Consider the following 27,387-nt stretch of genomic DNA (forward strand, 5'->3'; position numbering starts at 1 on the left):
ACAAAAACTTTTAATATCAGCACAGCTGTTTTCAACATTGTTAATATTAAGAAACATTTCTTGAGCACCAAATCATCAAGGATCATGTGACACTGAAGACTGGAGTAATGATGCTGAAAATTCAGCTTTGCCATCACAAGAATCAACTACATTTTAAAATATTTTACTATGAAAACAAAGCAATAATATTTCACAATATTACTGTCTTTACTATATTTTAAATATAGTATATGTATAATCTTTTATATTATGAATGCAGTCTAGGTAGCATAAGAGACCTATTGACCCCAGAATTTTTCATGGTAATGTAAGAATGAAAAAGTAAACAATGAGTAAAAGTGAACAAAGTATACAATATGAAAAAGTTCAATTCTATCTACCTATCTCTGAGCTTCATCAGGCAGTCAACACAAACTCTTGAACTGATTGATAGTAGAGGCCATTGTCATTCATGTGAGGCTGTACACCTGTGGAGCTCCAACTCTTAAAAGAGCAAGACACTTCACCCCTGAATATACGAGTCCCTGCCTGCTATCACTCAATAGAGCTGGATCTGTCAATAAGACGGCAAGAAACTTCAGCGCAGTGACATTTTGGTGTTGGTAGGAGTGAAATGAGGCGCGTTGGGGAGGAGGAAAATATGCAGAATTTACCGACTTGATTTGATCAGTCCTCCTAATTATACCCTATGCTGTGACAAAAACAATTTCTATTTTATTTATTTTTAAAAGATGATTTTCATTAACACTTTCTTTAGTCATGTACTAAACGTCGCTATTAGCCTTCATGTACATAGTAAGCTATATAAAACAACTGCAGCGGTACTTCAGAGCCATCTAGTGGTCAAATAATGTAACAACAAACAGCTGGAAACTCGCACCAAACCGCCAGAGGAATAAATCCACTCTTTTATCTAACAACGACCAAAACATTTATACACTCGTTTAATTGTATTTCATGTGAATGATCACCATTATTTAGCATTTTTAATGAAAGAACAGAGAATGCACTTTGCTGAAAGAAAAAGACTGGTTTAAATGGATCTGATCAGCTCAAATGTGCAATCCTTCTAAAACTGTCCCAACAGACGCACGCTCAGGAAGTCGGTCATTCATTTGTATTTTTATATTCAACATGGTACAGAGTAAGGTAAAGTATGGGCAAGTATAACATGATGTAATCAAAAGCTGTACTCAAGTGTTGCTTCTAATGCAAAAAAAAAAAAAAAAAGTATTTTCACTATATATTTGTTGCATCAGAGCAACTTTCTCAAGTTCAGATTTCCATCTTTCACTTTCCTCCTGCATCAAAACAGGAGGATCTGAAACTCGGCTTCGCTGACAGCACAATTTAAAGCTGTTGAGTGTCTTTGAACAGTTCAAAGTGATTTATAATAGAAACACAACACTGACAAGTCTCACACAGGGTATGTGAGCAACAAAACAAACGCTTTCTCAAGTTGCTTTTAAAATCAAAACATTTATATGCAGATCATGTTCTTCATTTTCAAATACTGAAGTTTTCACAAAACTTTTTCAATGGTTTTATTGATCTTGTACAGCCAAACCTTCCTAAGAAACATGCCTTAAATGAATTTGAGAATAGTTCAATCACCTATTACATAATTAGCCATTATATTTTCACAAAGATTACAAGATTACCGTATTACCTTAACTGTTGGTACAACATTAATACAAATTTCTAGCTAACACTTGACAATAAGTTCTAAGTTGTTAACATTAATGAAATAGCTAGCATGGACAAATAATGAATAATGCTTTTACAACATTTATTAATTTAGGTTAATTTTTTATATATACACACTAATCCAAGTTTACTAAATTAACAATTACTATATTTATAAATTAACATTAAGCTAAATACAAAATACTTTAAAAATGCCATCAATTAGTTCATGACACCTGATACATACATTAGGTTAACCAACTGAACCTTATTGTGAAGTGTTAGCAGTTTATAATTTCTCAGTTTGACAGTTCAGTGGCGGGATAGTATAGTGTGCAGTGCTGAGACTGATGGGGATGAAATTTAATAATCTTTATGACAACCTCAGTTATATGTAAGTAAAATGGTGTACTCACAACTGCAGTGTGTTGTGATAAGTTACAAAAACCCAAGACGTCCTCTTCAAAACCGTTTAACACAGTCACTAGTTTTAACTCTGAATAAAGTTCGTAAATACTTCCTGATTCAGGAAAGGCACAAAACATTTCCAGCCTGAGTGATTAGTTGTCCCGTTGCATGTCCATTGATAAGAAATATCATTCATGTCTTCACATAGCATCAACAAAATAGATTTGTGAGATTAAGATTGTGACATCACTTTCTGTCAGCCTAGTAGCTGTTCACTGTTTCTTAAGTCTTAGGAGAAGTGTATCCCAGCGGAGTTGAATGCATGAAGAAGCCTACCATAAAATATGGATGCAGAAAAGATACTTAAACACCCCTCAAAAAAACATTAAGTATTTTTTATGAAGCAAAGTGCATCATACTTACACCATGAAATCATCTATATCCATGGAACGTGCCCTCTTGTCGCTAAACTTCGACCCCTGAAGGATGCTTTCAATTTTCTGAGCAATGTTGAAATCCTGTTGTATTTCCTGCAATACAATTTGGAAATGTATTTTAATGCAAGGGTTTCTGCAGGCTTTAAGAGGTGACTGGATGGGGCGTGTCCAGTGATGCAACAAAGTTCAGAATCCTTCAACTTTATGCAAATGAAGAGCGACTTTCGGGAGCGACAGCAAACAGGAAAGAAGACGGATAAGCTCACGTGATCGTTCTCCTCTCAGCCGTAGATAAACATACTCAATGGAAAAAAGTAGGCTCTGTTTCTCATTCATTTTTGTTAATTTATATTTATATTATATTTAGTATTTTGCCTTCAAAATGTTTGTATGTAATGACAAGAAACCTAATTTGCTGTCAAGGCAACCAGTAGTGAGAACGCCCACTAGCAACCAGCCCCTGGCGACATGCAGCAACAAAGTCGTTGCTAGTGTGAACGCAGCTTTAATTTGTGGAAGGGTGAATTAAGACTTCTTAAGACTCACAAAAGCTATGAATATAATGGTGTCTCAAGTCAAGTATACACTCACCGGCCACTTTATTAGGTACACCTGTTCAATTGCTTGGTTACACAAATGGCTAATCAGCCAATCACATGACAGCAACTCAATGCATTTAGGCATCTAGATGTGGTGAAGACGACTTGCTGAAGTTCAAACCGAGCATCAGAATGGGGAAGAAAGGGGATTCAAGTGACTTTGAACGTGGAATGGTTGTTGATACCAGACGGGCTGGTCTGAGTATTTCAAAAACTGCTGATCTACTGGGATTTTCACGCACAACCATCTCTAGGGTTTACAGAGAATGGTCCGAAAAAGAGAAAATATCCAGTGAGCGGCAGTTGTGTGGACGATAATGCCTTGTTGATGTGAGAGGTCAGAGAAGAATGGGCAGAGACTGATTAGAGATGATAGAAAGAGATGAATGAACCCTGAAGCAGATGGGCTACAGCAGCAGAAGACCACACCGGGTGCCGCTCCTGTCAGCTAAGAACAGGAAACGGAGGCTACAATTCGCACAGGCTCACCAAAATTGGACAACTGAAGATTGGAAAAACGTTGCCTGGTCTGATGAGTCTCGATTTCTGCTGCGACATTCAGACGGTAGGGTCAGAATTTGGCGTACAGAACATGAAAGCATGGATCCATCCTGCCTTGTCTTGCCCATCTTCTGATGGCTACTTACAGCAGGATAATGCACCATGTCACAAAGCTCAAATCATCTCAGACTGGTTTCTTGAACATGACAATGAGTTCACTTTACTCAAATGGCCTCTGCAGTCACCAGATCTCAATCCAATAGAGCACCTTTGGGATGTGGTGGAACGGGAGATTCGCATCATGGATGTGCAGCCGACATATCTGCAGCAACTGCGTAATGCCATCATGTCAATATGGACCAAAATCTCTGAGGAATGTTTCCAACACCTTGTTGAATCTATGCCACAAACAATTAAGGCAGTTCTGAAGGCAAAAGGGGGTCAACCCAGTACTAGCAAGGTGTACCTAATAAAGTGGCCAGTGAGTGTATTTAAAGCATCAAAGTGAAGCAGACTCACTATGTTGTGCACGGAGCAATGGATTCTGTAGTTCTTCTCCAATAACTCTTCAACCGCAGCAGACCTGCATTTAAAAAAAAAAAAAAAAGGTCAGTTCCATATCATGACTGGCCAGCTTCTTAAATTCATTACTATTGATCGCTCAGCAAAACACCATTTAGGGATGTCTTACTTGAAGGCAGCACTGAGTGTTTTGTTCTTTCGGACAAATGCAATTCTGACAAGACCATCCCATTCCTATAAATGTGGAAAAACAAGATTATATTATTTCCAATTACTGCAAAATCAGTAAGCACACTTCAGTTAAGGACAATTACCTGGAAGTTGATAGGCGGTGGAGGATTTTTGGGCTCTATCCTCACCAAGCTGGACTCTACTTTTGGAGGTGGTCTGAAATTGTTCTTTCCCACCTTCATAAGCATAACATTTTAGTGTATGAACATATGAATTATGAGAACGCATAAAATGAATCTGAACAGGCACCAACCTTCATGAGATGGTCCACGCGGGCTAGGAGCTGTGTGTTGATGGACAGCCTGCAGTAAAGCTTGTCTCCAGGTTTAGCCACCAACCGCATGGCAAATTCCCTCTGGAACATCAGCACAGCACACCTACAGACAAAATAAATACAAAACTCAACTCAAACTGATCTAACTTTCATTATTATTATCCATTGTAATGCTTTGGGTTTTAACTGGTTTTGTAAAGTCATAGACAGTATAATGGGGAGAAAATGGGCCACCCATACAAATGTGAAAGGAAGAAATGATAATGCTCAATATGATGGCAGTATCTTTCAGTTTAAAGAGTGAAACAGTAGTTTGTTTACTCTATGCTACATTCACGTTTATAGAACCAGCCTGAAAAACACTTTCTCCAATTTCTTACCTAAAAAACGGCCTGTGAAGTAAAAGCTTGAACACGAAAGGCGATGATATCTAGAGAAAAAAAAAATCTCAGTGTGAATACCAGTGATTTGCTAAAAATTTACAATGGGGTTTCATTAATTAGCTACATTAACATGACAAATACCTCTAAAGTTGATCTCAGTGACTGTACAATTCAACATTTACGAATACGGCACATTATTAAAATCAAATCTGTTCTTATTATCTATTGGACCTGAGCTAATAGGAACAAAAAATTAAGTTGTTTCAATAATAAATACTAAAAAAATCAACAAATACTGAAACAAATGTGTTTCTGAATGTTAGTTAATGCATTAACTAACATTAACTAATAGGTTGTGAAGTGTCACCAGTAACTCTGAAGACAGATCTACAGCAACCAAGGAGAAAAAAATCTCTGAACCAATACCTGATATGGCAAGTTAGCCACGCAGATGTCAAAAAAGGGGAGCTCTGTCTTTAGGACATCTCCTATGAGGATTTGAAGCTTGTTTTGCATTGGACTGCATTGAAAACAGATTTTTTAATTAAACAGATTTTTATTTTAAATTCAATCTTGACAACAGTGGCAGTGAATGTGTATGAAAAACACTCACGTGCACTGGACTCTTTTTTGAAGTTCAGCAACAAGCCTGGTGTCCAACTCACATGCAACCACCTTTGAATTATAGTAAATAATTATAGTAAATAAAGACACTGTTTTGCTTTGGGGGGAAAATAATAAATATAAATCCATGAATTGCTACTTAAAATCCAGCAATAAACATTTAATGTAACTTATTTACTTTCTTGGCTTTCTCCAGAAGTTTGACAGTCATGTTACCAGTTCCAGGACCAACTTCCAGAACCACATCTGTTGGACGTAATGCTGCCTGCAAAGACATTTTTGTGATAAATCAACACACCGATTATGATTATGTTCCAGTGTAGTGACACATACAGAAAGCAGTCACATTCTTTTGAATAAAAATGACTGGGCAGAAACATAAAATGAAAATTCTGATAGAAAAAGTCAAAATCCACATTACCGACCTTCTCTATGATGCCGTTGACAACCAATGGATTTTTTAAAATATGCTGACCAATCCCCGTATTGAACATAATTCCTGAAACAGATCAATAAACACTGAATGTATAAATAATGTCACATTACAAATACAAACATTCTTTATGGTCTGAAAAACAGGGTTCAATTGCTTAAGTCATATGGCATAACGTTACCTTGACTCTTCACCTCCTGGTGTTGTCGAGATTTCTTCTCAGCTTTAACTTTCGGCATTTTGATAAGTAATGTTTGGAAATTTACAGTAGAAATGTGCTTATACGTTTACTGTATCATAAACACGTGCGGCAACTGCTGGCTTTAGCTCCTTTGGTTCTCTCAGCTGATCGGATGGAAATCAGTCGACAGCCTCAAGCTCCCTCTGGCGTCGTGGAGGACGCGTGGCGGAACCGGAAATGACCGTTCAGTGCTGGTTTGCGGGTTATTTTTCGCGGCAATCCGAACGTGATGCAAAGACTGTTGAGGAATATGACAGATGATTTGTTTATGTTTATATAGAAGGTAATCTTTCACATTATTATATAATCTGTGTTAAAGATAAGTGTTTTTATTTCGCGCTTTATGTTCCGCTGAACAAAATTGTATTTAGAAAGCAAAATAGGTTAAGTTATTGTGTTTAGCGCTAGTTCAGTGTTTTATTTAGCTGGACTCTAATATTTCTCTCTGATACAAATGCGAATCTGTTATTCGGAACATATATGCATCTTCTTGCTTCTGTTCTTAAGTTACAGATTCTTTATATTTGAACATCAGAGGACACAATAACAATGGCATCAGTCACTGCAGAGGACATCAAATCTGAACTGGAAACTTTCAACATCGCCTACAACGATGACACTGTGGATAAGAGTAAATGTCAAGTTTCTTATTTGTTGTTTTAATGTTTGTTAATATATTATTATAAATACTCATTTAGTGAAATTATGTTTTATATATATATATAACCACTATATTGCCAAAAGTATTGGGTCACCCCCTTCTAATGAACAGGTTTGACTACTTTAGTCATTTCTATGAGTACAAATCTTAATGTTTAAGCATATAATGATATTCTAGGGAATTGTGTGCTTCTAATTTTATTGCAACAGTTTGGACAGAACCCTTTTCTATTCTAACATGACAGTGCCTCTGTGTATAAGGCAAGGTTCAAAAAGAAATGATTAATTGAGTCAGTGTGGAAGAACTTGACTGGTCTGCAGAAAGCAAAGTCCTAATCTCAGCTGAACTCATCTGGTGTGACTTTAAATGCAGACCTTGAGCCGAAAACTCATCACCAAACACTAAAGTAGTCAAACCTGTTCATTAAAAGGGGGTGACCCAATACTTTTGGCAATATAGTGGTTATATATAAAACATTACACTCTTACAATGGTCATAATGCTGTAATAATTATCTCTTGTAGTGTTGGAGCAGTGTTTGTGCCACAGGCTGAAGGGGGAAGAGATCGTAATTGAGTGGTTTGCTTTCAGCTCCAGTAGAGTCCAGCTGCCTCTCACTCTTGATAACCTGGACAAGTTTGAACATGAAGTTAGTATAAGTGTGCAAAGCATGATAACTGCGACACAGATACTCTAAGATCTCCAGAGATGCCTTAATGAATTAGAATGTTAATGAAAATTATGTTTCCCTGCTTTATTTCTGTACTGTTTTTGTACTCCTTACAGATACTGAACAAGAGGAAAAAGCCTAAAGGCTCATCAAAGGGAAGCCAGTTTAACAAGACAAGAGACATAAACTCTATCCAGGAACTGTATCCTTATCGCTCAAACCATCACTGTGTTGAATTTGATGCAATTTTAGGTCAAACCTTTAACTATAAGTGCTCAAAGTAATTTTCTTAATAGTGTCACACAGAATCCGAGCAGAAGAGGAAGAGGAGAGCTTGTTAGATTCCTATTCAACACCTGCCAAAGTAAGAAAAATTGGAGACAGATTAATATGGGACACTTGATGGAAATGTACGGTAGAAGATGGACAGATAGAAAGTCTTGTATAGCTCAACTCTTAAAAGTAAACCCAACTGTTTATTTGATATGCTTAATGCTGTCATTTTCAGTATATTGAAATGTTTTTTCTTGGAAACTAGATTGGTAAGAAAGCACAAATGTAAATGTATTCTTATCTCTATGTGACTGCAGGGCTCTCAGAAGCGAGCGCTGACCACCCCAGAACATCCTCAGTCCAAGAGAAGTGTGGCCCGACTCAGCAGTCCTAGTCTATTGCTGTCACCTGCCAGCTTCTCACCAAGGTAATAAAATCATCAAACATTTATTCAGATTTGAATATATGAGGTATTTATGAGTAAACAGAACCATTAACAAAATCACCAATGCAACCATAACCTGAGCAACCAATAATTACCTTAAAGACAGTGTGGAATAATAAGCAGGGTAACCGGAATCTTCCAGATAATGTAATCAATTTGATTTATAAATATAAAGTTGTGTTCTGTGTTTGTGTAGTGCAACCCCTTCTCAAAAATATGGCATGCGTGGTGGGCGAGGAGAGGTGGTTTCATCGTTTGGAGCGGTGCAGGGTCCTCGCTGGACGGGCAAAGGACAGAGCGCTGTGAGGGTTGAGATGCCAGAAGGAGGAGAGCATTCACTCATCAGCAGCTACAAATACATGTTCCAGAGACTGAGAGACGTGCGGGACGGTGAGGCCATGTTCTTGTTCTTTTCCAAATGTGCATTGTCATGTTAGATGTGGATTCTTCCACAATTACTGTAACAGTTCTGCCTGCATGGCGGGATGTAGATTTGTGTTTGTGTTGCATGAAACATACATATTGTCTTTTTTTATATTTATATTTGTTCTCTATGTTGTCTATAGTTTTGACCGAAAAGATTGAAGAACTCGGAGAGGAATTGCGAAGCCATTTTAACATAGAGGAATTCTCTCCAGTTTCATTACCTGTTCAGGTACAATAACAGACATTATAAAGAAAAGAGGTGAAATAATTCTATTTTTGATGTGATAAAAAGGAAAATATCTGTCTGCAGAAGTTAATTCTGCAGTCTGTGGGTATCCATAACTAGATGTGATCTAATTTTTTCCCCCTCTCTCTTGTAGGATAGCATCACAGTGCTGGGGCAAGTGTGTTGTGACAGTAACGGGAAGCTCAATGCCCAATCTGTGCTACTGGAGTCCGGACAGGAACAGGGGGGCAGACAGGTGCCTGTGGCTCTGTCTGAGCTCAAAGAGTTCTCACTTTTTCCTGGACAGGTGAGATACACACCTACTATTTGATGCATATTTTTCTTTTTATGTTTGTATTTATATTATTACTAAGTAATATTTTATATTACATTATAATTTTCAGGAACCAGAATTATTAGTAATTCACTTAAAATTCTGATTATTTTCCATTTGAGAAACATTATGTATAAGGGGATGTATTTTTCCCCATCTTTAATTATGCAATGTGTTTGACATATATTATTGACATATATGAGCAACATTCTATTATTCTCTTCTGTAGGTTGTTGTGATGGAAGGTATGAATCCCTCTGGGGAGAAGTTTGTTGCTACCAAACTATACGAGGTATCTCTCGCAATTGGCACTTTTTAAATTAAATCTGTTTGGGTTAAGTTAGAATTTGTTAAATTGTGAGTTATGATATTTGTTCTGTGATTTGTTTCCCCACCAGGGTATTTCCCTGCCTTTTTACTGTCCTTCCGAAGCGAAACAAGAAATGGATGAGGGTAAGATTGGTGAAAATGTATCAAGAACTTCCCTGTTGAGATCAATGCTCATATTAAACCCTTCATAACACAATTTTTCAGTGTCTGAGCCTGTGATGGTCATGATGGCTTGTGGACCGTACACCCCCTCTGAAAGTATGACCTATGACCCTCTGATTGACCTCATTACTATCATCAATAAAGATCGTCCTAATGTGTGCATTCTGGTAGGTATTTTCATCTCATTCTTACAGGGTTACTCCACCCCAAAATGAAAATTTTGTCATTAATCACTTACCCCCATGTCATTCCAAACCCGTAAAAGCTTCGTTCGTCTTCGTAAACACAATTTAAGATATTTTGGATGAAAACCGGGAGGCTTGTGACTGTCCCATTGACTGCCAAGTAATTGTGTACACTGTTTGCGTCCAGCGGATATTCTCCAAAATGGCGCTACGCTGACGCAGGCGATGAATTGTTGAATACAATTTTTTTATTTCTTTTTTTCATAACGTTACGGTTGAACCACTGATGGCAGATGGACTATTCTGACGATGTTTTTTATAATTTTCTGGGCCTTGACAGTGTTAATTGCTTGACATTCAACGGGACAGTCACAAACCTCCCGGTTTTCATCCAAAATATCTATAATTGTGTTCCGAAGACGAACAAAGCTTTTACGGGTTTGGAACGACGTGGGGGTAAGTGATTAATGACACAATTTTCATTTTGGGGTGGAGTAACCCTTTAAGAGTGTGACTGCTTTTAAGGACATTTTAATAGAATTTATTTAAATCTGAAATTTTTGACTAGTTATTAACTATTTATTTCTGTTATAGTTTGGGCCTTTTGTTGATTCCAAACATGAGCAGATTGAGGTAAACCAGGTTTTGTGTTTTTGAAATTCCTGTATTAACGTTTTTCATCATGGCCACAAATCTAACCACTTGATGTTCAACCATTTCAACAGAAAAACCAGGTAACAGAAACATTTGAAAACATCTTCAAGAGATGTGTGGACAGCATAGTAGAAGGAACCAAAGGGTGTGTATATCAATTTTTCTTTTGCGTCTTTACGAAGTGCTCACAATGTACAACTGTGACTTTTCATTGCATGCATTCTTTTATTTTAGGTCGGGATGCAGGTTAGTGTTTGTGCCATCTCAGAGGGATGTCCATCATCATTACATTTATCCTCAGCCACCCTTCAACCTGACCAACCTCAGCAAAGATGATTCAGCGGTGAGATGATTAGCTAAATACTTTGAATGTAATTGGCCGTCCTATTTATTAAGTGCTGGTGATTAATATTTTATCTTTGTGTGATTCAGGGCAAACTTAATTAGAAAGACATGGTTTATTTAATAGGTCTTAATGCTCAAACTGAATAAACCGTTTCGGTCTACTCTTGTTGTTCAATATACATTTTCCACCCCTAGCTAGTGACCTTAGCTTCTGACCCCTGCACGCTCCTCATTGGTAATGTGACATTTGGCCTGACCTCTACAGACATTCTGTTTCATATGGGAGCTGAAGAGATCAGCAGGTAATACTACTGAACCAGCTAGTAATTATTTCATGAAAACAATCTAAAACGAACATGTGAATTTGCATCATTTCATTAATGTTCAGTGGAATGAGTGAGCAAAAGCACTGATTTATGGTATAATTATGGTTTTTGCAGTGGAACGGGCACAGAACGTTTCTCGCGGATCATGAAACACATGTTGACACAGAGAAGGTTAGTAGAGCATATTCATTTCTCATCTTTAAAATGAAATTACCTCATGTTTGATTAGTAGTAAAATCTGCTGTTCCTGAGATTTCATTGTTCTTTTAGCTACTATCCTCTCTATCCTCCTGCGGAGGAAGTCAACATGGATTATGACAAGTTTCAGCAATTCGGCCAAATGAACCTCACGCCTGATATTCTTATCGTTCCTTCTGAACTTCGGTATTTCATCAAGGTAAATAACTCATATTTTTAGATACGTTGAGACCATGTCAAATAAAAGGTTATTTCAATTCTGACTGGAAAACTAATTTTGCATTTTTTCCTCAGGATGTGATTGGCTGTGTTTGTGTTAATCCTGGTCGTCTAACTAAAGGACAGGTGGGCGGGACTTACGGAAGGTTACTCATTCAGCCAAACCCTGTCCTGGTGGAGGGGAAGAGAGTGACCCCATGTATAGCAGGACAGGTGGTGAAAATATGATACAAGTTATCCTTCGTACTGCTAGAACTTTATTAAATCACATCTGTATTTTTTATGTCTGTATTAAAACTTTTCACTTAAAGTGACTGGAAAATGAAATTCTTTGTAAAAGGCTGGTTTGTCCAGTTTTTTGTCTAGTTACCATGTCATCAAAATCAAAACAATTGTCATTTTCTTCCTCTTTTCTGTATCATTAACGTTACTTAGACAACAGGCTAATGGATAATGTTCATCAAAAGCCAACTAGCCATTTAAGCATTCAGGTCATGCTTGATACTGTGTGAAATTGGCCATTTTAATTGTTGAATAACCTGTTTGTCTCAAATGCATGGCATTACAGAAGCAAAACTGGTAATGAATGTGGTTATAGATAAACCTTTATTAAAGGATCAGTCTGAACTTTATTTTAAAAAGTACATTCATTGGTAAATGCAGTTCATTTATCTCGCATTCAGAATGCTTCTAAAAGATTCTCAAATGAGCTGTTATAAAAAGCTTAAATATACATTACACTGAACATGGTAACAGTGAGCACATTTACAAGTAAAGTATATACATTAATTGGAGAACTGTGTTCAAACAGGTCTTTAGTTGGGAATGTTTTCTAGTCCCATTGCAATGTCCCTTAATTTAGGATCATCCCTCCAGTTGACTTTACTGGCCAGTATGATTCCCTGAAAGCAAGATTTTTATGACAAAGGTTCAAAATGCAGTGTTTCTAAACAAATAGACATCAAGGTAAATTAAATTAGATTAAATACACAAGCAAACATTGAGAAGCCACATACCCGCAACACATTTTGTAAAATGGTGGTGACCTTCTGGTATTTCTGTAGGACTGCTTCAGCTCTTTCCTTGGCTCTCTGTTGAACTTCTCCTTGGTTCTCCTTCACCTGTTTCAACTCATTTATCTCCTGCATTTTCTTCTTAATTTGCCCTTTTAGGTCTAGGAAAACATGAATACGATTATTTTCTAAGAAACTGCAAAAATCACAGCAGAAAATGCTTTTTTTTTTTTTTTTAAGTCTGCATGTCTGGTTATAAGTCAATAAGTATCATTAAAATAGTAAGTACCAAGTCTTTCCTTTTGGATATCTGTGATCTGGTCCTGAAGCTCTCGTGTTTCCTGGAAAAAGATACGCAATTAAGTATTCTATGGCCATAAAATTGCTCAGAAATTATACATAAAATGACAATGTTCTTTCTAAAACATATAGCAGAGCAGGGAATGTCCAACCTTTAAAATTTTCATGGTCTTTTCACAGAGCTCAGTGTTCTGACAGGTCAGTTCTTTCAGTGCCCTGTATGATGAAAGATATGATTACAGTTGGGACAACTGAATATCAGACTACATAGATCAGACTTATTTAAATTAGTATTCACTCACTCAGCATCTTCATCATTCTGAATCATCTTTTCAGTGATGACGTTCCAAACCTGCATTCTACACAAAAACAAAGAATCACTTTGGACACATGAACACAGCTGGACATTGGATTGTAAAATGAAAAAAAAATGAGATTTGATACCACAGCATCTTTACCTGTTCAATACCAGCGTTTTGTTGAAATATGAGAGTCTTGCCTGCTCTATTTCACTTTCATACTTGGATCTACACATTTAAAAATAAAATGAATGTCAGGTTATTTTATAACATACAATATATGTACAAACATACATATTCATAAATTCAAACACACTTACAGGTCTGCATCAGCTTCACATGACTCTTTATGTTTTCCTTAGAAACAAACACTATAATTAGCATTAGGTTAATTATTAGTAGTCAATATTTAAGTGTTGTTTATTCAAGTATAAATTTAAGCTTACCCATGCTGACTTTAACATTCATTTCAAAACACTGATTTTCCATTATTTCTTTCATTCTTGAGGAGAGAAAAAACAAGACATACAAGAGTATAGTTATACTTATTAATTACATATTGTGTATATAGTGCTCTACGTACTGATGCAAGAAGATAAAGATCACACAAATAAAGAAATAATGGAAAATCACTTTAATAAACGTGTGGGTGTCACCCCATCAGAAGCTGATGCTGTATCAGGCACGCTGTTGTTCATTTCAGCTGGATCAATATCTGAAGAGAGTTCATCGTGATTACTGACACTCATCTTTGTATATCTGTGCAGAAATAAAAACACCACAAATCCTATTCAAGTTTCTGTTGAAGGTTTTAGAGACCTTAGATATAAAACGTATACAGATTTTATTTTAGATTTATGATACAAAATAGATAAGTGATAACACCAGTGTTAAAACATCAATAATGAGCTTTGAATATGTCCAGTGAATTTAGCTACGAAGATGCTTGCATAGGTCCAGTGTTCTCGCACCGTATAACCTTTGACTTCCCATTTGTTTACAATAACCGTACAAGGATAAAAAAAAAAAAAAAAACTACACCAACCAAGTAAGCGTATTTAAACAACTTTCCGTTTCACTTACCGTCGCCTCTCGTTCTTTCTGTTGCTGCTTTTGTTTAATAATATGATTTTTTATAGCAAGCCTCGAAGCCGCGCAACTTCAAACCAGTCTGAAACTGCCGCCAGGAAGTCTTGGCGTCACGTGACTGCCATGTGACCACGGTGATCCACGAAGCCCCGCCCACTTGCATCAATCTAAACATGAGCAGAAATAAAGGGCTGGCTGTCACAGGCCACTATCAGCAGTGTTTAGTGTGTTTCGGAGGTCAACATGGGAAAATAAGGTTATAATACCATACTAGATATCGTCTTGTTGGTAAGACTGTATGTTTATTGTGCTTATTACGAAGCGTGGCTCTATAGATTTGAAATGTAGCGTTATTTTAAAGACCCACTTGTGATGAATGTTAGCAGGATGAGCTATTGTATAATAAATTAATTTTGCGTTTTGCTGCAGTAATGTATTATTGATGTGTGATATCAAAGCTCATTAATTAGATAAATTCGCATGTATGTATGCATGAATTGACCGCCTGTTTGAAGTTCATTCCATGTGATTCAGTAAAATGACCGCTTCTCTGCTCTAGACTCGCACTTTATCAGTAAAGGTAACGATTGTGCGTAATTCTAGATAAATAATGCTACATTGAAGAATTAATTGTCCTTTAAGATAGTCCTTACATGTTCTCGTCTGGTTGCCAAGTCTAAAAGCAGAAGCGATCAAAATGTTTTAGGCCGAGTCTTTTCGATGAATCAGTTGAGTCGCTTTGAAGAATTCGAGTTCATTGTTGAAACGAACTGTTCAAAAGAACCGATTCGCGGAAATGACTCAGACTTTCCGGCCCTTCTTGTTTGTAGCGTTTGTCCTTTTTAAGTTCTAATACAACCGCGCCCTCTTCAGGTTGCACTTTGTGGTGGTGTTTCTGTGTCTGAACCGGAAGTAGTGATCGTATGTCATCATGGGAAGCAAAGTGAGTGGCAAGATGGCAGCTGCCAGTCGGGTCGTGCAGGTAAACACTCGCTTCTGCTTGTACGCTGTGTGTTTTGCTGTGACAGTTAGTTCATATGGGTGCAGTGTTGAAACGATGATCACTTATATGCTTAGAATTTAGTTCTTTTGATCTTGAGTGTTTTTACTTCACCAAAACTGGTTTGACAGATGCCCTTGTGGGCAAACCAAGCATCTTCTCTGTATATTTCTTTCTTGTGAACCGCAATGCCATCTCAAGAGCACATTAAACTTTGTGTACAGTAAATACAATAAAATGTAGTCTCTAAATATTCAGAATATGCCTAAGTTTTTATGGTTGTTCAGTCTTTTAAGTGAAGCATAAGACTTAAATGCCCGGTTTCACAGACAGGGTTTAGACCAGGAGGGCCGGTGTCCTGCAGAGTTTAGCTCCAACCCAAATCAAACACACCTGAAGCAGCTAATCGAGCTCTTACTAGGCATGCTAGAAACTTCTATGCAGGTGTGTTGAGGCAAGTTGGAGCTAAACTCTGCAGGACACCGGCCCTCCAGGACCGAGTTTGGACAGCCCTGGTTTAGACTAAGCCAGGATTAGGCCATAGTTCAATTAGGACATTGAAGTAAATTTTATAAACGTGCCTTAGAAAAACACATTACTGGTGTCCATCTTGAGACAATGCAGAGGCACTGACATTTTAAGATCAGTCTGGGACTGGGCTTACCTTGTCTATGAAACCGGGGGAAAGAGTTTAATTCACCTTTCCAAAATGTAAATCCTTAAAACATCTTCAATCAGAGCAGAAAGTCTTAAATTCATAATCATGGCATTAAATGAGGAATATATTGCAAAAATGTCTGAGTATTTTGTCTGGGTTTTGCAAACGAAAATCCAAATGTCTTTTATATCAAGATGCAGTTAGGCTACTTAAGAAGCATATTGAATGTATGGTTTTCTGAGAAACTGAACGTAATGAAGTGAGTTGATGATTAAAACAAGAACAAATGTCTGTCAATGGGGTGTGAAAACAGTTTTTACTTTAAATTTAAGTTGATGTTTTTTCAGAGCTCACTAGCAGATATTTGGTCTTTATTTTGATCAAATTCACTGAAAACAAGACTTTGGGGAAAGGGCTTCAAAAAGATCTTAAACCACTCTTAAATAAACGTTCAAAAGTCTTAAATGTATCTTCCTAAAACCTCAAGAAACCTTGTAGAAAAGTCACTTATGCACAACTGTTTTGTTTTGCTGTTCTCATTAGATTTATTCATGTGCAGGTTGTGCGACCTCATGCTCCTTTAATTAAATTTCCAGATCGGAAGGGCGTCCCTAGGCCAAACGGTCAGTAACAAGCCCATATGTTGCGGTCATTGAATTTAGCTAATCCATTATTGTGGGAAATTAAGTTCTACATTTTATTCGTTTAATACATTAGAAAATTTTGTCTATAAAATTAAGAAAACAAACTATTTATTTTTTTTTTTTTAAATCATGGTAGCAAACATTAAAGCTGGCTCACCACTACTTTGTTGGTAACATTTTTCCATGTGCTCTGTTTCCAGTACAAGAGGCAATGAAGGTGCTTGCAGCCAGTCTCCCACAGATCAACCCATCAGCACCTCCACCTACAGCATCAATATCACCTCCACCCAGACCACCGGGACCCATTAGCCGACTGCCTGGCACCCCTGACAACATTGATGTAGTTAGAGATCTCCCTCAGAAATACCGCAGAAGAACCCTTGCGTTAGATGAAATGGACTACATCCAGGTTAGTGTTCACTTTAATTTGAAATGACAGTAAAGAACATTTTGGGTCTTTAATGAAATACTCTAAAACTGTTCTGAAGCTAAAGAGACAAAATTATGAATGCTAACAAGAGTAGTAAACCGACATGAACATGGACAAACCACTGATAATAGTTTTTATTTATTTTTTTCTTCTTTCAGCGTGGTGGGCCAGAATGACTGCTGTCTGGTCCGGTTCATTCAATCACATTCTATTTGTCAAAATCAGTTGCCTGAGAGGAGTTCATAGTGTTATACAGCAAACCAAACTAATTAAATTACAGTTGTATTGTACATGGAGCGTATTTGACGGCTGTAAAGCCTGTGCTTAGTTGTTTATTTAGGTGCTCTGTATTTACATTAAATGCACAACTCTTTGCCACCTTATTCGTCAGTCCATCTGTTATTTGATGTGTTTTACTGGCTAACCAGCACCTCTACTGACCATCACGAGCAGAGTTTATGAATCTCCTCTTCCATTTCACGATGTTCTGGATTCAGAGAAAAGCACTGATCTGAGTGCCAGAATATTCTATACAGCTAAACAAAATGGATCACTATGAGTATTGTGAAACTGAACAATTAAAATATTTACTCATTTTTGAAAGCTTGTGTTGAAAGTGTTTTTTTTGCTTTATTTAGCCATAACCATTTTTTTTTATTTATTATTATTATTATTATTGGAGTGGGATGTCATGTTATTTTCAGTCAAATTACCACACATTTGTTTCCAGAGCTTTTATTTCTGGAGCTTTTTACACCAAGTAATAAAGTACAACAAAAATACAAAATAATGAAAAACCAAACAAAAAGCAATACAATTATATGTACATATTTTATAAACCATAGAGATATCTGAATAATTCTGTAATTAACTATGATTGTCTGTATATATGGATATACATTTATAGGAATCGTTGGTTTTATTCACATTTTTACCACCGTCCTCCCTTCCACTGTTGAATGTGAAAACCTCTTAATAATTTTTAAAATTCTAAATTAAATATATAAAACACACACACACCCAAATCCACTGAGGACAATTTACCAAACATCTCTCAATATTTTTAAGCTGTAAAATTTAATTCTATAGGTCAAAACAACCTGTACATTAATTTTAGTTTGTCTTTAAATTGAAACAATCTGCAAATATTTGGGGATAAATGTACTTCAGCAACTCTGAAATTCACTTTATCACTTATAAAAAGTACTAATACATAATAGGCGCACAGACACTTAAAAGTATGAAAATAACTTTTTATGAGCACCAAGTACTACATTTGTTGTATGTTGAGCATGATAAATTTCTCTGCTGGATGTACAGATACTGAAAACACTTTGAACAAAAAACTGACAGAGATAAACTCTTTGTAGTGCTTAATAACCAGTCAAGGAATAATGGCATCTACGGATTCATTTTGATCATCGTCTGTATTCACAGCTCCAAACATGCTACTTGCAAGTACTTCTCTATGTATTAACAATGTAGATGCACAAGACTTTCAACTCAACTTATTTCAACTGCAGTGCGTTCAATAGAAAATATACTCTTCACATTACTAATAGCAGCCTTTAAGTATCAGGAGTAAGAATCACGGTGAACAAATGAAACTCAGTCTACTGAGCAAAGAGATGAACAAACGGGTTTAAATGGGAGTGTCCATAAATTATTTCCATTTCTCTCTCTCAAAAAAAAAAATGCTGTGGCATTATTTTTTGCAAAATACCACCATCAGCATGCATCTTTTTGACACAGTAAACAAAACAAAGATGAAAATAAGCTATGAATATTGTAAGACTTACAGAAGTACAACAATCTATACATATCTACATATTATTGCCATAAACAAGACCATTTTTTCAGCATTCTGCATTACCCTAATCAAAGTCAGGGCTTTTAGTATACAAATTATTCTATGGTAAATTGTTTTAAAATGCAAATAGCAGGAAGGACTCGAGCTCAGAGGCAGTATCGGTTTTGATACAGTGCGGCAAGCTGACTGCTTTTTGGCAATTAATATTAATCGGCTTGAAATATGTCAAAAGGATCAACAAGAGTCCAATCTGCTTCATGCATACAATATACAAAAATGGTAAAGAACTCAAGACAGTAAGCTTAACATAAAAAGAGGTAAAGAGTGATTAGCAATTAGCTCAATTAACATTCAGGTGTTCTCAGTACCCCAGGCAACTACAAAATATACATAATGCATAGCTGAAAATAAAAATAACACTGGTTTAATCAGTACTAAAGCGCCTGCAGTTTAGAGCACCAGCAGAAGTTACTGATGATTTGTAAAAAATAACGTGATAGTAATGAGTAGCATTTAAATAGCTTCATAAGCTCAAAGGGGAATCATAAACATCACTTCTCACATTCTAATATTTATACACAACTAATGATAATACTGTCAAGTGCAGATGACTGCCCTGTAGAGCCAATCTGTCAAATATAATGATATTGAAGCTTACATTTTTATTAATTGAGTGCCAAATCTTGGGCAAAAAGAAAACTTGGGGACTGGAGTTGAGAGATTCAATCTGTGTTCATTTCAGTCATGCTACTTGAGAATTAAGCAAAATATAAAAGGGGGAAAAAATAGGAGAAAAAGCATCAAACATCCCCAAAAGAAGTTATTAAATGTTCGGATTACCACAATAAATTGAGTTTTTAAAGATTGCACTTAAAAACATCCTAACCTGAACACCAACCAATAACGAGATCCAAAACCTCATTTGGATAATAAAAAAACATGGATATCTTAAGGATTCCTAAAAAAAAAAAAAAAAAAGGCCAAAACATCTCAGCAACTAGAAGTGCTCTTTGTTTAAACAAGTCTTTTGCTCCAAAGAAATCACTATTTTCAATTACAAAAGCCAGTTTCCTGATATACAAAATGCTACATTTCCCAAGGCTTAGTCTATCACTGAAAAAAGTACCAAGTTTTGAAACAAACACACATACATACATGAAAAATCCTAAAACATCAACGAAAAATGCAGTTTCGGTGGCAGCAACGACTTTGTGAGACAGTAAAACTTAAAAAGATGCAGGTGTCGGGGAGGGGGACAGTAAGAGACCACGGCTCTCTGCTCCAGCATTTAGGTTTAACTGTATATCACCGAAAACAAAAAAGGATATTAAATATCTGAAGGACCAGAAAAATAAATGGCTATTTAAACTCTTGAGAAATCAAGATTTCTTAGCTCTGTACAATAAAGACATCACTGATGTCATATTACAAAAACAAAAAAAAAAATGACGACCAAAAGTATATTCATATATAGATTTTTTTTTTTTTAATTTAAAAAAAGAACTAATAGTCAGTGAGCGGATGAATGTGTGTCTGGATGGCAGAGGGGAGTCAGTCGGATTGAAGTGCAGTGTGTTGGTGGTGTCGTGAATGAGAGCCGAGAAAACCATTAGTTTCGCTGCTCCCTATGCTGCTGAAGTCTGTGACCGACACCGCCATTGTGGCGCCTGTAATGCGATGTGCGCGTCTGCCCTCGAAGTCCAGGTTAGTAACAGACACGTCGTTGATGAAGGACTCCGAAAGGCCCATCTTGAGCCTCTTGGAGGGCCGTTCGCAGTCTTTGGTGCTGCACATGCTGATCTGGCCCAGGTCTGAGCGGTAGAAGCCCGAATCTAGCATGTTGAGGCAGCCGCTGTCTCCGTTTGTAGCATAGCTGAGCTGATCATCATGGTTCAGGGCTCCTCGGTGTAAACTCTCAAGAGGGGGGAAGTATGGGGAGTCTAAACAGCTTATGTCTCCTGGACCATTGCACACAGTTGCTACGCTGTTACTAATGGCTGCAAGAACAAAAAGGGGGAAAGAAAGCAATTTTGGGATATGTTTGAGGAAAAACAGGAATGTATGATAAAGAAAATCTTGCTGATATTCATTAAGTGTTTCCTACAGAAATGTTTGGAAAATTAATGTTTACATTTTTATGTAAATGTAAATTTAGTGAGTTAAATGAAGAGCCCCCCCCTTGAAAATGTACTCACCCTCAGACCATGTAGATGAGTGTTTCTTCATCAAAATTTAGTATTACATCTTTTGCTTACCAATGGATGCCATCAGAATGAAAGTCCAAAAAGCTAATAAAAACATTACGATAATCCAACACTTCTTCCAGTTTCCTCCAGTCCTCTCACATCAAAATCCACCAACATATTTGATTGTTTTGCACTGTTTTCGCTTGTAAAGGGAGCTTGATCTATGCTGGAGAAAACACTATTATGGCTAGAGGATTCATCTGAAGTTAAAAACCATGATGGATCAGTTTCTTATAAACGCAGCTTTTCACTTCACAAGAAGTTAATTGATGAATTGGAGTCATGTGCATTACTTGTGGATTCTTGTGATGTTTTTATCAGCTGTTTGGCCTCTCATTCTGACGGCACCCATTCACTGCAGAGAATTCATTGTTGAGTAAGTGATATAATGCTAAATTTCTCCAAATCTGATTTGGAAACAAACTTATCTACATCTTGGATGGCCTGAGGATGAGTACATTTTCAGCAAATTTTCATTTTTGCATGAATGATTGCTAAGGTTCTATCTATATTAAAACTGAACACTTTTCATGTATAAGCAATCATTATAAGAACTGGGCTGCGTTTCCCAAAAGCATCGTAAACCTAAGTTGATTGGTGACAATGGTTCTACGATCAACTTAGGCTTACGATGCTTTTAGGAAATGTTGCCTTGGTTCATAAGAATCATTTCTTCATGAATCTAGACTTCCGTGGCATCTGAGCTCACCTGTGAGGTCACTGGCAGTGATGGAGTTGAGCAGTCCGAGCTGTTGCTCTGCCGATGCCTCCATCCGTCCCCCAGCTCCTGCTGAACACACCGATGATGAGCTGTCCACCGCCAGACCCTCTGCCTCATCCACCAGCCTGTCCATCAGGTCTCTGAAGAGGAAGACAACACAGTTTAGCCCAACACTTTAAATTACACACAGGCACAAGGGCCAATAATTACATATCCCAGTACTTACGTCACACCCGGGTAACAACTGTACTTCTTTTTGCCAAATCGAATCTGTTGAGCAAAATAATCAAAACGTTCGGACTTTTTCCACATATAATAAAAAGCCACACATTCTGCTACAGTCCGGGTCTGAACCTGAAAAAAAAAAAAGAAAAACAATGAGAATACTGACTTTCACAAAACAAAGAAGATAAAGGTGAAGTGTGTAACGTTACTTGCCTTGTGTTTCTGAATAAGATGGAAGTTTTTCTCATAAATCTGCAGCGCATGTTCAAAGTTTCTACATTCATCCTCTGACCACGGTGGGGATTCTTCTATCGAAACAACACAAAGCGAGGTGAACATTTATGCCATTACAGGTACAAAAGATTTCAAGTTGGTCATGTATTGAACAGCCTACCTTTCAAAGTCTTCACATTACTACGGTATTGCATCAGTGCCTCACGGGTGTCGTAATTACATTTCAAAAGCTCAAACAAGGCCTAGAAAGGAGGTCAAAAAAAAAAATGCAATTAAAACCATAGCAGCAGCTCTCACACGGGCAAAAGATTTTCACGTTAATTATATTAATTAATGAGAGTATTTGGAGAGCACAGACCTGTTCGTTATCTCGTATGTGTTCAGATGTGGAATTTTCTGTACTGTCATCTGTAGACTGTGACAGCGCTTCTCTGAGGTAGTCTTTCACTTTACACTCTGACAGCACGTCAGGACACCACAGCAGATGATCTTCCTCCTCGTACACTTTAAACAACATTTTAAAAATGGTCATTTACAGTGATTGCAATCAGTTTAAAGTTAATTACAGATATTTTAGAGTTTAAAGTCACACAAAGCAATTTAAATACAACACTCACCTTTTTCATCATCATTATAGTGGCTGAGCCCCACTGGAACTTCTGCTTGATACTGAGATCCGACCATTATTTCCTGTTTTTTTTTTTTTTAAGAAAAAACAATTCATAATACACTTTAATAATTAATTTAATTTTTTATATATATATATATATATATATATATATATATATATATATATATATATATATATATATATATATATATATATATATATATATATACACACACTTTAATATACTTATAAATTACAGGAATAAATTACATTTTAAAATATATTAAAATAGATATTTTATTAATATAATATTTAATAATATTACTGTTTTACTTAGTTTTGAGCATAAGAGACTTCTTTCAAAAAAAATAAAACTTATCAACCCAAGGTTTTGAACAATAGAGTATTTGAAAAAAAAAAAAAAAAGTTCAAGAATTAATCTACATGTATTAAGGGAATGTCAAAAATCAATGTACGTATAATGAGACTAACCTTTCTAGAATCTTCACTACTTACACCGTCCTCCTCCCCTTCAGACTCTTTATCACCATCATATGTTGCGTTGGCTAGAAAAATAAATTAAAAATTAAATTCCTTAAATACATTTGCACATACCTTTAAAAAGGATAAAAACATGTTCAATGGGTCATATTATAGTTACTTTACAGATCGCATTACTTTTTCCCTGCAGTCTGCCTATAAAGTTAACTATGCAAAAAGATAAATGTAATTATTATGACCACTTTTCAGATTCCATGTGGAAATGTTTTCTATGTTGAATAAGTTTATAATAAATCAAAATTATTAAAACCTCCGATGTTCAGAAAGTTCAATATGTAAAATCACATAAACTGTACTAGTAAGAGTGTAATGAGTCTCCTCACATCTGAGTGTTCTAGGGAAGAAGTCTGTGGCCTCGTGGGAGGTAACAGAAGGGGTCAGGTCATCAGCAGAGGACTGGGTCTCCTCCTCATAATCTCCTGACAAGAGATCTTTCGCTATCTCCTCCTGCAACAGAACACCATTAGTGATTTTATCTTATAATTTTTGTTGACAATTTCCCCTGGCACTGAAGCAAAATCATGTCAATTACCTTATCTAGGGTCATGTCAGGCAGATCATCAGCTAGTTCAACAGAGGAACTGTCCATGCTAGATCCCGCCCCCGTACTGACTGATGCCTCATAACGATACATAGTCAACAACTCCTCGATCGGCATGTTCCCCTCCTATCCAAATAAAAAAAATAGAGAGATTGCAACATGATGCATACAGTTTTTAATGAGGAAATAGTGGATTGTTATGAATGCACGTTACCCTTTGCAAGTCTGACAATTCTGCATTGAAATTCTTCTCTCCCTCCAAAAGCTCTTCCTCCTCCAAAGTTCTCTCATCGTCATACTCATGAATTAACATCTCAGCTGTCGGATCAAAGTCATGATCCTCTGAGGACAATGAGCCAACTGGAAAAAAATTATTGACTGATTTTAGTACGAAATTTAATGGAACACGATAGAAAAATGTTAAAAATGCTAAACAACCAAAAGCATTAAAATGATCTAATCTCTTGTGTTAGTTGATTTTTTTAAGTATTTTTCAGAACATGTTTGAGTAAATATTGTGTAAAATAAATGTTCACTTCATGCCAATATTTTGCACATTTTATTGTATATAATAACGTTTCCGTATATCCTTATATTAATCAGTTTTGTCTATTGAAAAAAATACAGTTTGGTCACCTATTATTTGCAATACTACTAAAATGATAATAATAATAACAACAACAATAATAATACGCTAAAAAAAATTAAATAAGGCCTACCAGGGCTCGAACTCCCAAAGGAAGCCTGTGCAGACAGATGTACAGAAAGAAAAAAGGGGGTGGAGAAATATGTTATCACATTATGCAAAATACATTACAGTGAAATAATGAGCATTAGAAAACATATAAAACCGAATTAATATTCAATTTTACATCGTTTGCGTGCAAACATTAAAAGTAAAACCCAGTAAATGTTTATCAATGTAAATAGAAGCCTGTTTCCCTTTTAAATATTGTCCTAATAAAAAAAATGTCCTCATAAAAATTAATAACGCTTAACTACTAATTAATACATGAAAACTACATTAATGACACAAACCAAATAGCCATCATCTCTAATGAACGCTGTCATCCTCTCTAAACACTGCAAAAACCCATCGACTCGCACCATAAACAAACCTTTCCTGCAAGTTAATAGCCAACATGCATGTTAACACAATGTTAAAAACAGGATGAAGCCTAAAAAAATCAAATGCGTCATGAAAACGACATTTGTATCGAGTAATGCATCAATTACAGGCGACGATTTCTTGTTTGTTTTTTTCCTGTGAGCTAACGGGGATGAGATTCAGAGGCCTTTCCGATCCCGATAGATCACTCTCCATTTAAACCGGCTTACTATCGTCGGTTTCACACAATTATTACTATAAACCCCGGCGTATATATATCAGGATCTATTTTACGCATATATATCAACGAAAACCACCACTATCGCAGTAAGTCGTTAAAGAGATAGATTTAAAATCGAATACTTTTTCCAGCTATCCAGCTTACCTCCGCCATATTGGTGTCTTTGGCCTCATAGGTTGGCTGTGCTGCAGTACCCGGATGCTCACAGGGAGCCAATGACAGCCGCAGAACATTTGGCACAATTTTCAAACAGGTTTACAGCAAACCGGGATTTAGATTTAGATTCAGACTGTTCATTGACCTAACAGTAGCAGTAGTCTATATGGGTCCCGGACCTCCCATAAGCATTGGGACCCCCCAAGTATATTTTTTGGGTGTTATGGGGGGGGTCCCAATGCTTATGGGAGGTCCGGGACCCATATAGACTAACTTACTGCTACTGTTAGGCCAATGAACAGTCTGAATCTAAATCTAAACCCCTGTTTTTTTTTTATAAAACTATAATACTTGAAAATGAAACTATAGTGAAAATGAAATGAAAGGATTCGATTGCTGTATTAAATTAGTATTTTATTTTTACGCGTTTTTACAGCATTGCTCATTACGACCAATCACACATGATTCTGTTGAGTTTAGGAATGCAGTGGCCAATCAGAGGCGTTCAGATTAGTCATTGCTGAATTTTGTTTAGACTGAAACTCCAAATTCCCTCATCAAGCAACAAAACTGCAGATGTACGTACGATAAAAGTAAAGAGATTGATTTATCATACAGATTATAAGAGGAGTTATGAGTGCTTAAACACTAACTAGGCTGACTGTGCTCATTAAGAGTGTGTTCTTTCACTGCATGATTCAGTCTAATAAAAGAATGCTGCCAAAATTCAAGATATGGGGGCAGAACATGTATATATTTATATCATTTCATTTAGTTAATCAATATCACACGAAGAGTGAATTTTTTTCGCAAAAAAAAAAATCACAAATGTGATATTGATTTTAGCCTATATAAGTTAATATTAATAGGCTTACGTTTTAGACACCATATCGCCTGTTTTTGCTCTATTTCGTCAACAAAAATGCTTCCAAACACAGCCACAGCACTGTTTAGCTTCTCTGAGCAACATGAGGTTTTTCGTTCTTGAATGAATCAACATTTTAAATGATTCGGTTCAATCGCAATGACTCATTTATTACCAATGACTTGCTGGCGGTTTTTATCATTTCAAATATCAGTATTCAACGTTTTAGGATTAAAATATCAAAACATAATTTATGCATTTGTAACTGCAGGTTAAATGCATTCATGTTCTGCATTAAACAGTGTGTAGGCTAAATAAATACATCTAAACGCCACTTCAGATGAAGCTTCTGTGTTTCCTCTGCATTGCAAATATTAATTTAGTTGACAATGATGTTTGTTTGGTAACAGCCCAAATGTCTTATTATTCTAAAAGACTTTATTGATTAAATATAGGAATTTGACTGACCACCACACAGAATATGAAGAATAGGCTATCAAAAACTTTAGGAGTCAGCTGTCCACAGCAGCCCAGCAGCGCAGCACCACTCAGAAAAAGATTGTCTGATTGTTGTTATCCATAAAATCCCAGAAAATTTCGAGATATCATATTTTGTCTATAGGCTAAGCATTTAATTATTTTTTTTTTTAGTGATTGTTTGGTAGCCTACACATAATTCACTGATCATCATAAAATAAGCTTTTATCTTAGAATAGGTTTTCTCAACGATAATGAGGACAAGACACAAAAATGTAATCATAAGGTTCATTTTTGAAAGGGGGGGGGGGGGGGGGGGGGGGGTCTCTGGTTAGGTGGACCCCCAAGAGCTTTGACACAATTCGAA

General features: G+C 36.4%; 5 protein-coding genes across 10 annotated transcripts; 2 read left to right on the plus strand and 3 right to left on the minus strand.

Moving 5' to 3' along the window:
• Positions 1–927: 927 nt before the first annotated feature.
• On the minus strand, positions 928–6,453 carry LOC306848971 (dimethyladenosine transferase-like). Its single transcript, XM_079383769.1, has 12 exons — positions 6,280–6,453; positions 6,091–6,164; positions 5,844–5,930; positions 5,655–5,716; positions 5,468–5,561; positions 5,039–5,088; positions 4,638–4,761; positions 4,468–4,560; positions 4,323–4,387; positions 4,151–4,214; positions 2,518–2,624; positions 928–2,426 (listed from the first exon to the last, which is right to left on the minus strand). Exons 1-12 carry the CDS (start codon positions 6,335–6,337, stop codon positions 2,384–2,386), a joined length of 921 nt encoding a protein of 306 aa, XP_079239895.1. The 5' UTR covers positions 6,338–6,453; the 3' UTR covers positions 928–2,383.
• A 73-nt stretch (positions 6,454–6,526) lies between these two features.
• On the plus strand, positions 6,527–12,423 carry pola2 (polymerase (DNA directed), alpha 2). Of its 2 annotated transcripts, none has more exons than XM_079384266.1 (19): positions 6,527–6,622; positions 6,847–6,970; positions 7,524–7,648; positions 7,786–7,871; positions 7,976–8,033; positions 8,260–8,369; positions 8,584–8,777; positions 8,954–9,042; positions 9,194–9,346; positions 9,603–9,665; positions 9,772–9,826; positions 9,908–10,032; positions 10,645–10,683; positions 10,776–10,849; positions 10,939–11,047; positions 11,245–11,351; positions 11,490–11,546; positions 11,646–11,772; positions 11,868–12,423. In XM_079384266.1, the coding sequence occupies exons 2-19, from the start codon at positions 6,889–6,891 to the stop codon at positions 12,018–12,020; spliced, it is 1,806 nt and encodes a 601-aa protein (XP_079240392.1). In that variant the 5' UTR covers positions 6,527–6,622; positions 6,847–6,888; the 3' UTR covers positions 12,021–12,423. The 2 variants fall into 2 exon arrangements, with proteins under 2 accessions (XP_079240392.1, XP_079240393.1); XM_079384267.1 differs by having other exon boundaries at positions 6,552–6,622; positions 6,853–6,970; positions 11,868–12,416.
• cenph (centromere protein H) lies at positions 12,296–14,660 on the minus strand. Of its 4 annotated transcripts, none has more exons than XM_079384271.1 (10): positions 14,488–14,660; positions 14,038–14,163; positions 13,851–13,906; positions 13,725–13,761; positions 13,564–13,632; positions 13,408–13,464; positions 13,258–13,321; positions 13,095–13,146; positions 12,809–12,966; positions 12,296–12,694 (listed from the first exon to the last, which is right to left on the minus strand). In XM_079384271.1, exons 2-10 carry the CDS (start codon positions 14,151–14,153, stop codon positions 12,608–12,610), a joined length of 696 nt encoding a protein of 231 aa, XP_079240397.1. In that variant the 5' UTR covers positions 14,154–14,163; positions 14,488–14,660; the 3' UTR covers positions 12,296–12,607. The 4 variants fall into 4 exon arrangements, with proteins under 4 accessions (XP_079240397.1, XP_079240399.1, XP_079240398.1 ...); XM_079384273.1 differs by having other exon boundaries at positions 12,371–12,694; positions 13,988–14,163; positions 14,488–14,583; XM_079384272.1 differs by having other exon boundaries at positions 12,381–12,694; positions 14,038–14,119; positions 14,488–14,591.
• Positions 14,648–18,163, plus strand: kgd4 (alpha-ketoglutarate dehydrogenase subunit 4). The gene is made up of 5 exons (XM_079384276.1): positions 14,648–14,781; positions 15,367–15,475; positions 16,711–16,774; positions 16,996–17,204; positions 17,384–18,163. Exons 2-5 carry the CDS (start codon positions 15,425–15,427, stop codon positions 17,399–17,401), a joined length of 342 nt encoding a protein of 113 aa, XP_079240402.1. The 5' UTR covers positions 14,648–14,781; positions 15,367–15,424; the 3' UTR covers positions 17,402–18,163.
• Positions 17,948–25,705, minus strand: mier3b (mesoderm induction early response 1, family member 3 b). 2 transcript variants are annotated; one of them, XM_079384268.1, is made up of 13 exons: positions 25,667–25,705; positions 24,893–24,917; positions 24,388–24,533; positions 24,165–24,299; positions 23,956–24,079; positions 23,564–23,637; positions 23,079–23,151; positions 22,820–22,965; positions 22,622–22,703; positions 22,441–22,535; positions 22,229–22,356; positions 21,991–22,142; positions 17,948–21,032 (listed from the first exon to the last, which is right to left on the minus strand). In XM_079384268.1, exons 1-13 carry the CDS (start codon positions 25,673–25,675, stop codon positions 20,587–20,589), a joined length of 1,635 nt encoding a protein of 544 aa, XP_079240394.1. In that variant the 5' UTR covers positions 25,676–25,705; the 3' UTR covers positions 17,948–20,586. The 2 variants fall into 2 exon arrangements, with proteins under 2 accessions (XP_079240394.1, XP_079240395.1); XM_079384269.1 differs by having other exon boundaries at positions 18,437–21,032; positions 22,229–22,272.
• Positions 25,706–27,387: the final 1,682 nt, after the last annotated feature.

Source organism: Barbus barbus, assembly GCF_936440315.1.
Source record: "Barbus barbus genome assembly, chromosome: 29".
Lineage (NCBI taxonomy): Eukaryota > Metazoa > Chordata > Actinopteri > Cypriniformes > Cyprinidae > Barbus > Barbus barbus.

Bases quoted from the DNA above. Each gene is read 5' to 3' on its own strand.
- LOC306848971 (XM_079383769.1), bottom strand. From the start codon at position 6,337: ATGCCGAAAGTTAAAGCTGAGAAGAAATCTCGACAACACCAGGAGGTG. The intron at 5,717-5,843 runs GTAAATAAGTTA...TATAATTCAAAG, and splicing joins TTCTGGAGAAAGCCAAGAAA to GTGGTTGCATGTGAGTTGGA. The intron at 4,762-5,038 runs GTAAGAAATTGG...TTTTGTCTGTAG, and splicing joins CTTCACAGGCCGTTTTTTAG to GTGTGCTGTGCTGATGTTCC.
- mier3b (XM_079384268.1), bottom strand. The intron at 23,152-23,563 runs GTTAGTCTCATT...AAAAAAAAACAG, and splicing joins GTAGTGAAGATTCTAGAAAG to GAAATAATGGTCGGATCTCA. The intron at 22,143-22,228 runs GTAAGTACTGGG...CTTCCTCTTCAG, and splicing joins AGTTGTTACCCGGGTGTGAC to AGACCTGATGGACAGGCTGG.
- cenph (XM_079384271.1), bottom strand. From the start codon at position 14,153: ATGAGTGTCAGTAATCACGATGAACTCTCTTCAGATATTGATCCAGCT. The intron at 13,907-14,037 runs GTGATTTTCCAT...TCTCTCCTCAAG, and splicing joins ACACCCACACGTTTATTAAA to AATGAAAGAAATAATGGAAA. The intron at 13,322-13,407 runs GTGAGTGAATAC...TTCATCATACAG, and splicing joins CAGAATGATGAAGATGCTGA to GGCACTGAAAGAACTGACCT.
- pola2 (XM_079384266.1), top strand. From the start codon at position 6,889: ATGGCATCAGTCACTGCAGAGGACATCAAATCTGAACTGGAAACTTTC. The intron at 9,347-9,602 runs GTGAGATACACA...TCTCTTCTGTAG, and splicing joins TCTCACTTTTTCCTGGACAG to GTTGTTGTGATGGAAGGTAT. The intron at 10,850-10,938 runs GTGTGTATATCA...CTTTTATTTTAG, and splicing joins ATAGTAGAAGGAACCAAAGG to GTCGGGATGCAGGTTAGTGT.
- kgd4 (XM_079384276.1), top strand. From the start codon at position 15,425: ATGGGAAGCAAAGTGAGTGGCAAGATGGCAGCTGCCAGTCGGGTCGTG. The intron at 15,476-16,710 runs GTAAACACTCGC...ATTCATGTGCAG, and splicing joins CTGCCAGTCGGGTCGTGCAG to GTTGTGCGACCTCATGCTCC. The intron at 16,775-16,995 runs GTCAGTAACAAG...CTCTGTTTCCAG, and splicing joins GGGCGTCCCTAGGCCAAACG to TACAAGAGGCAATGAAGGTG.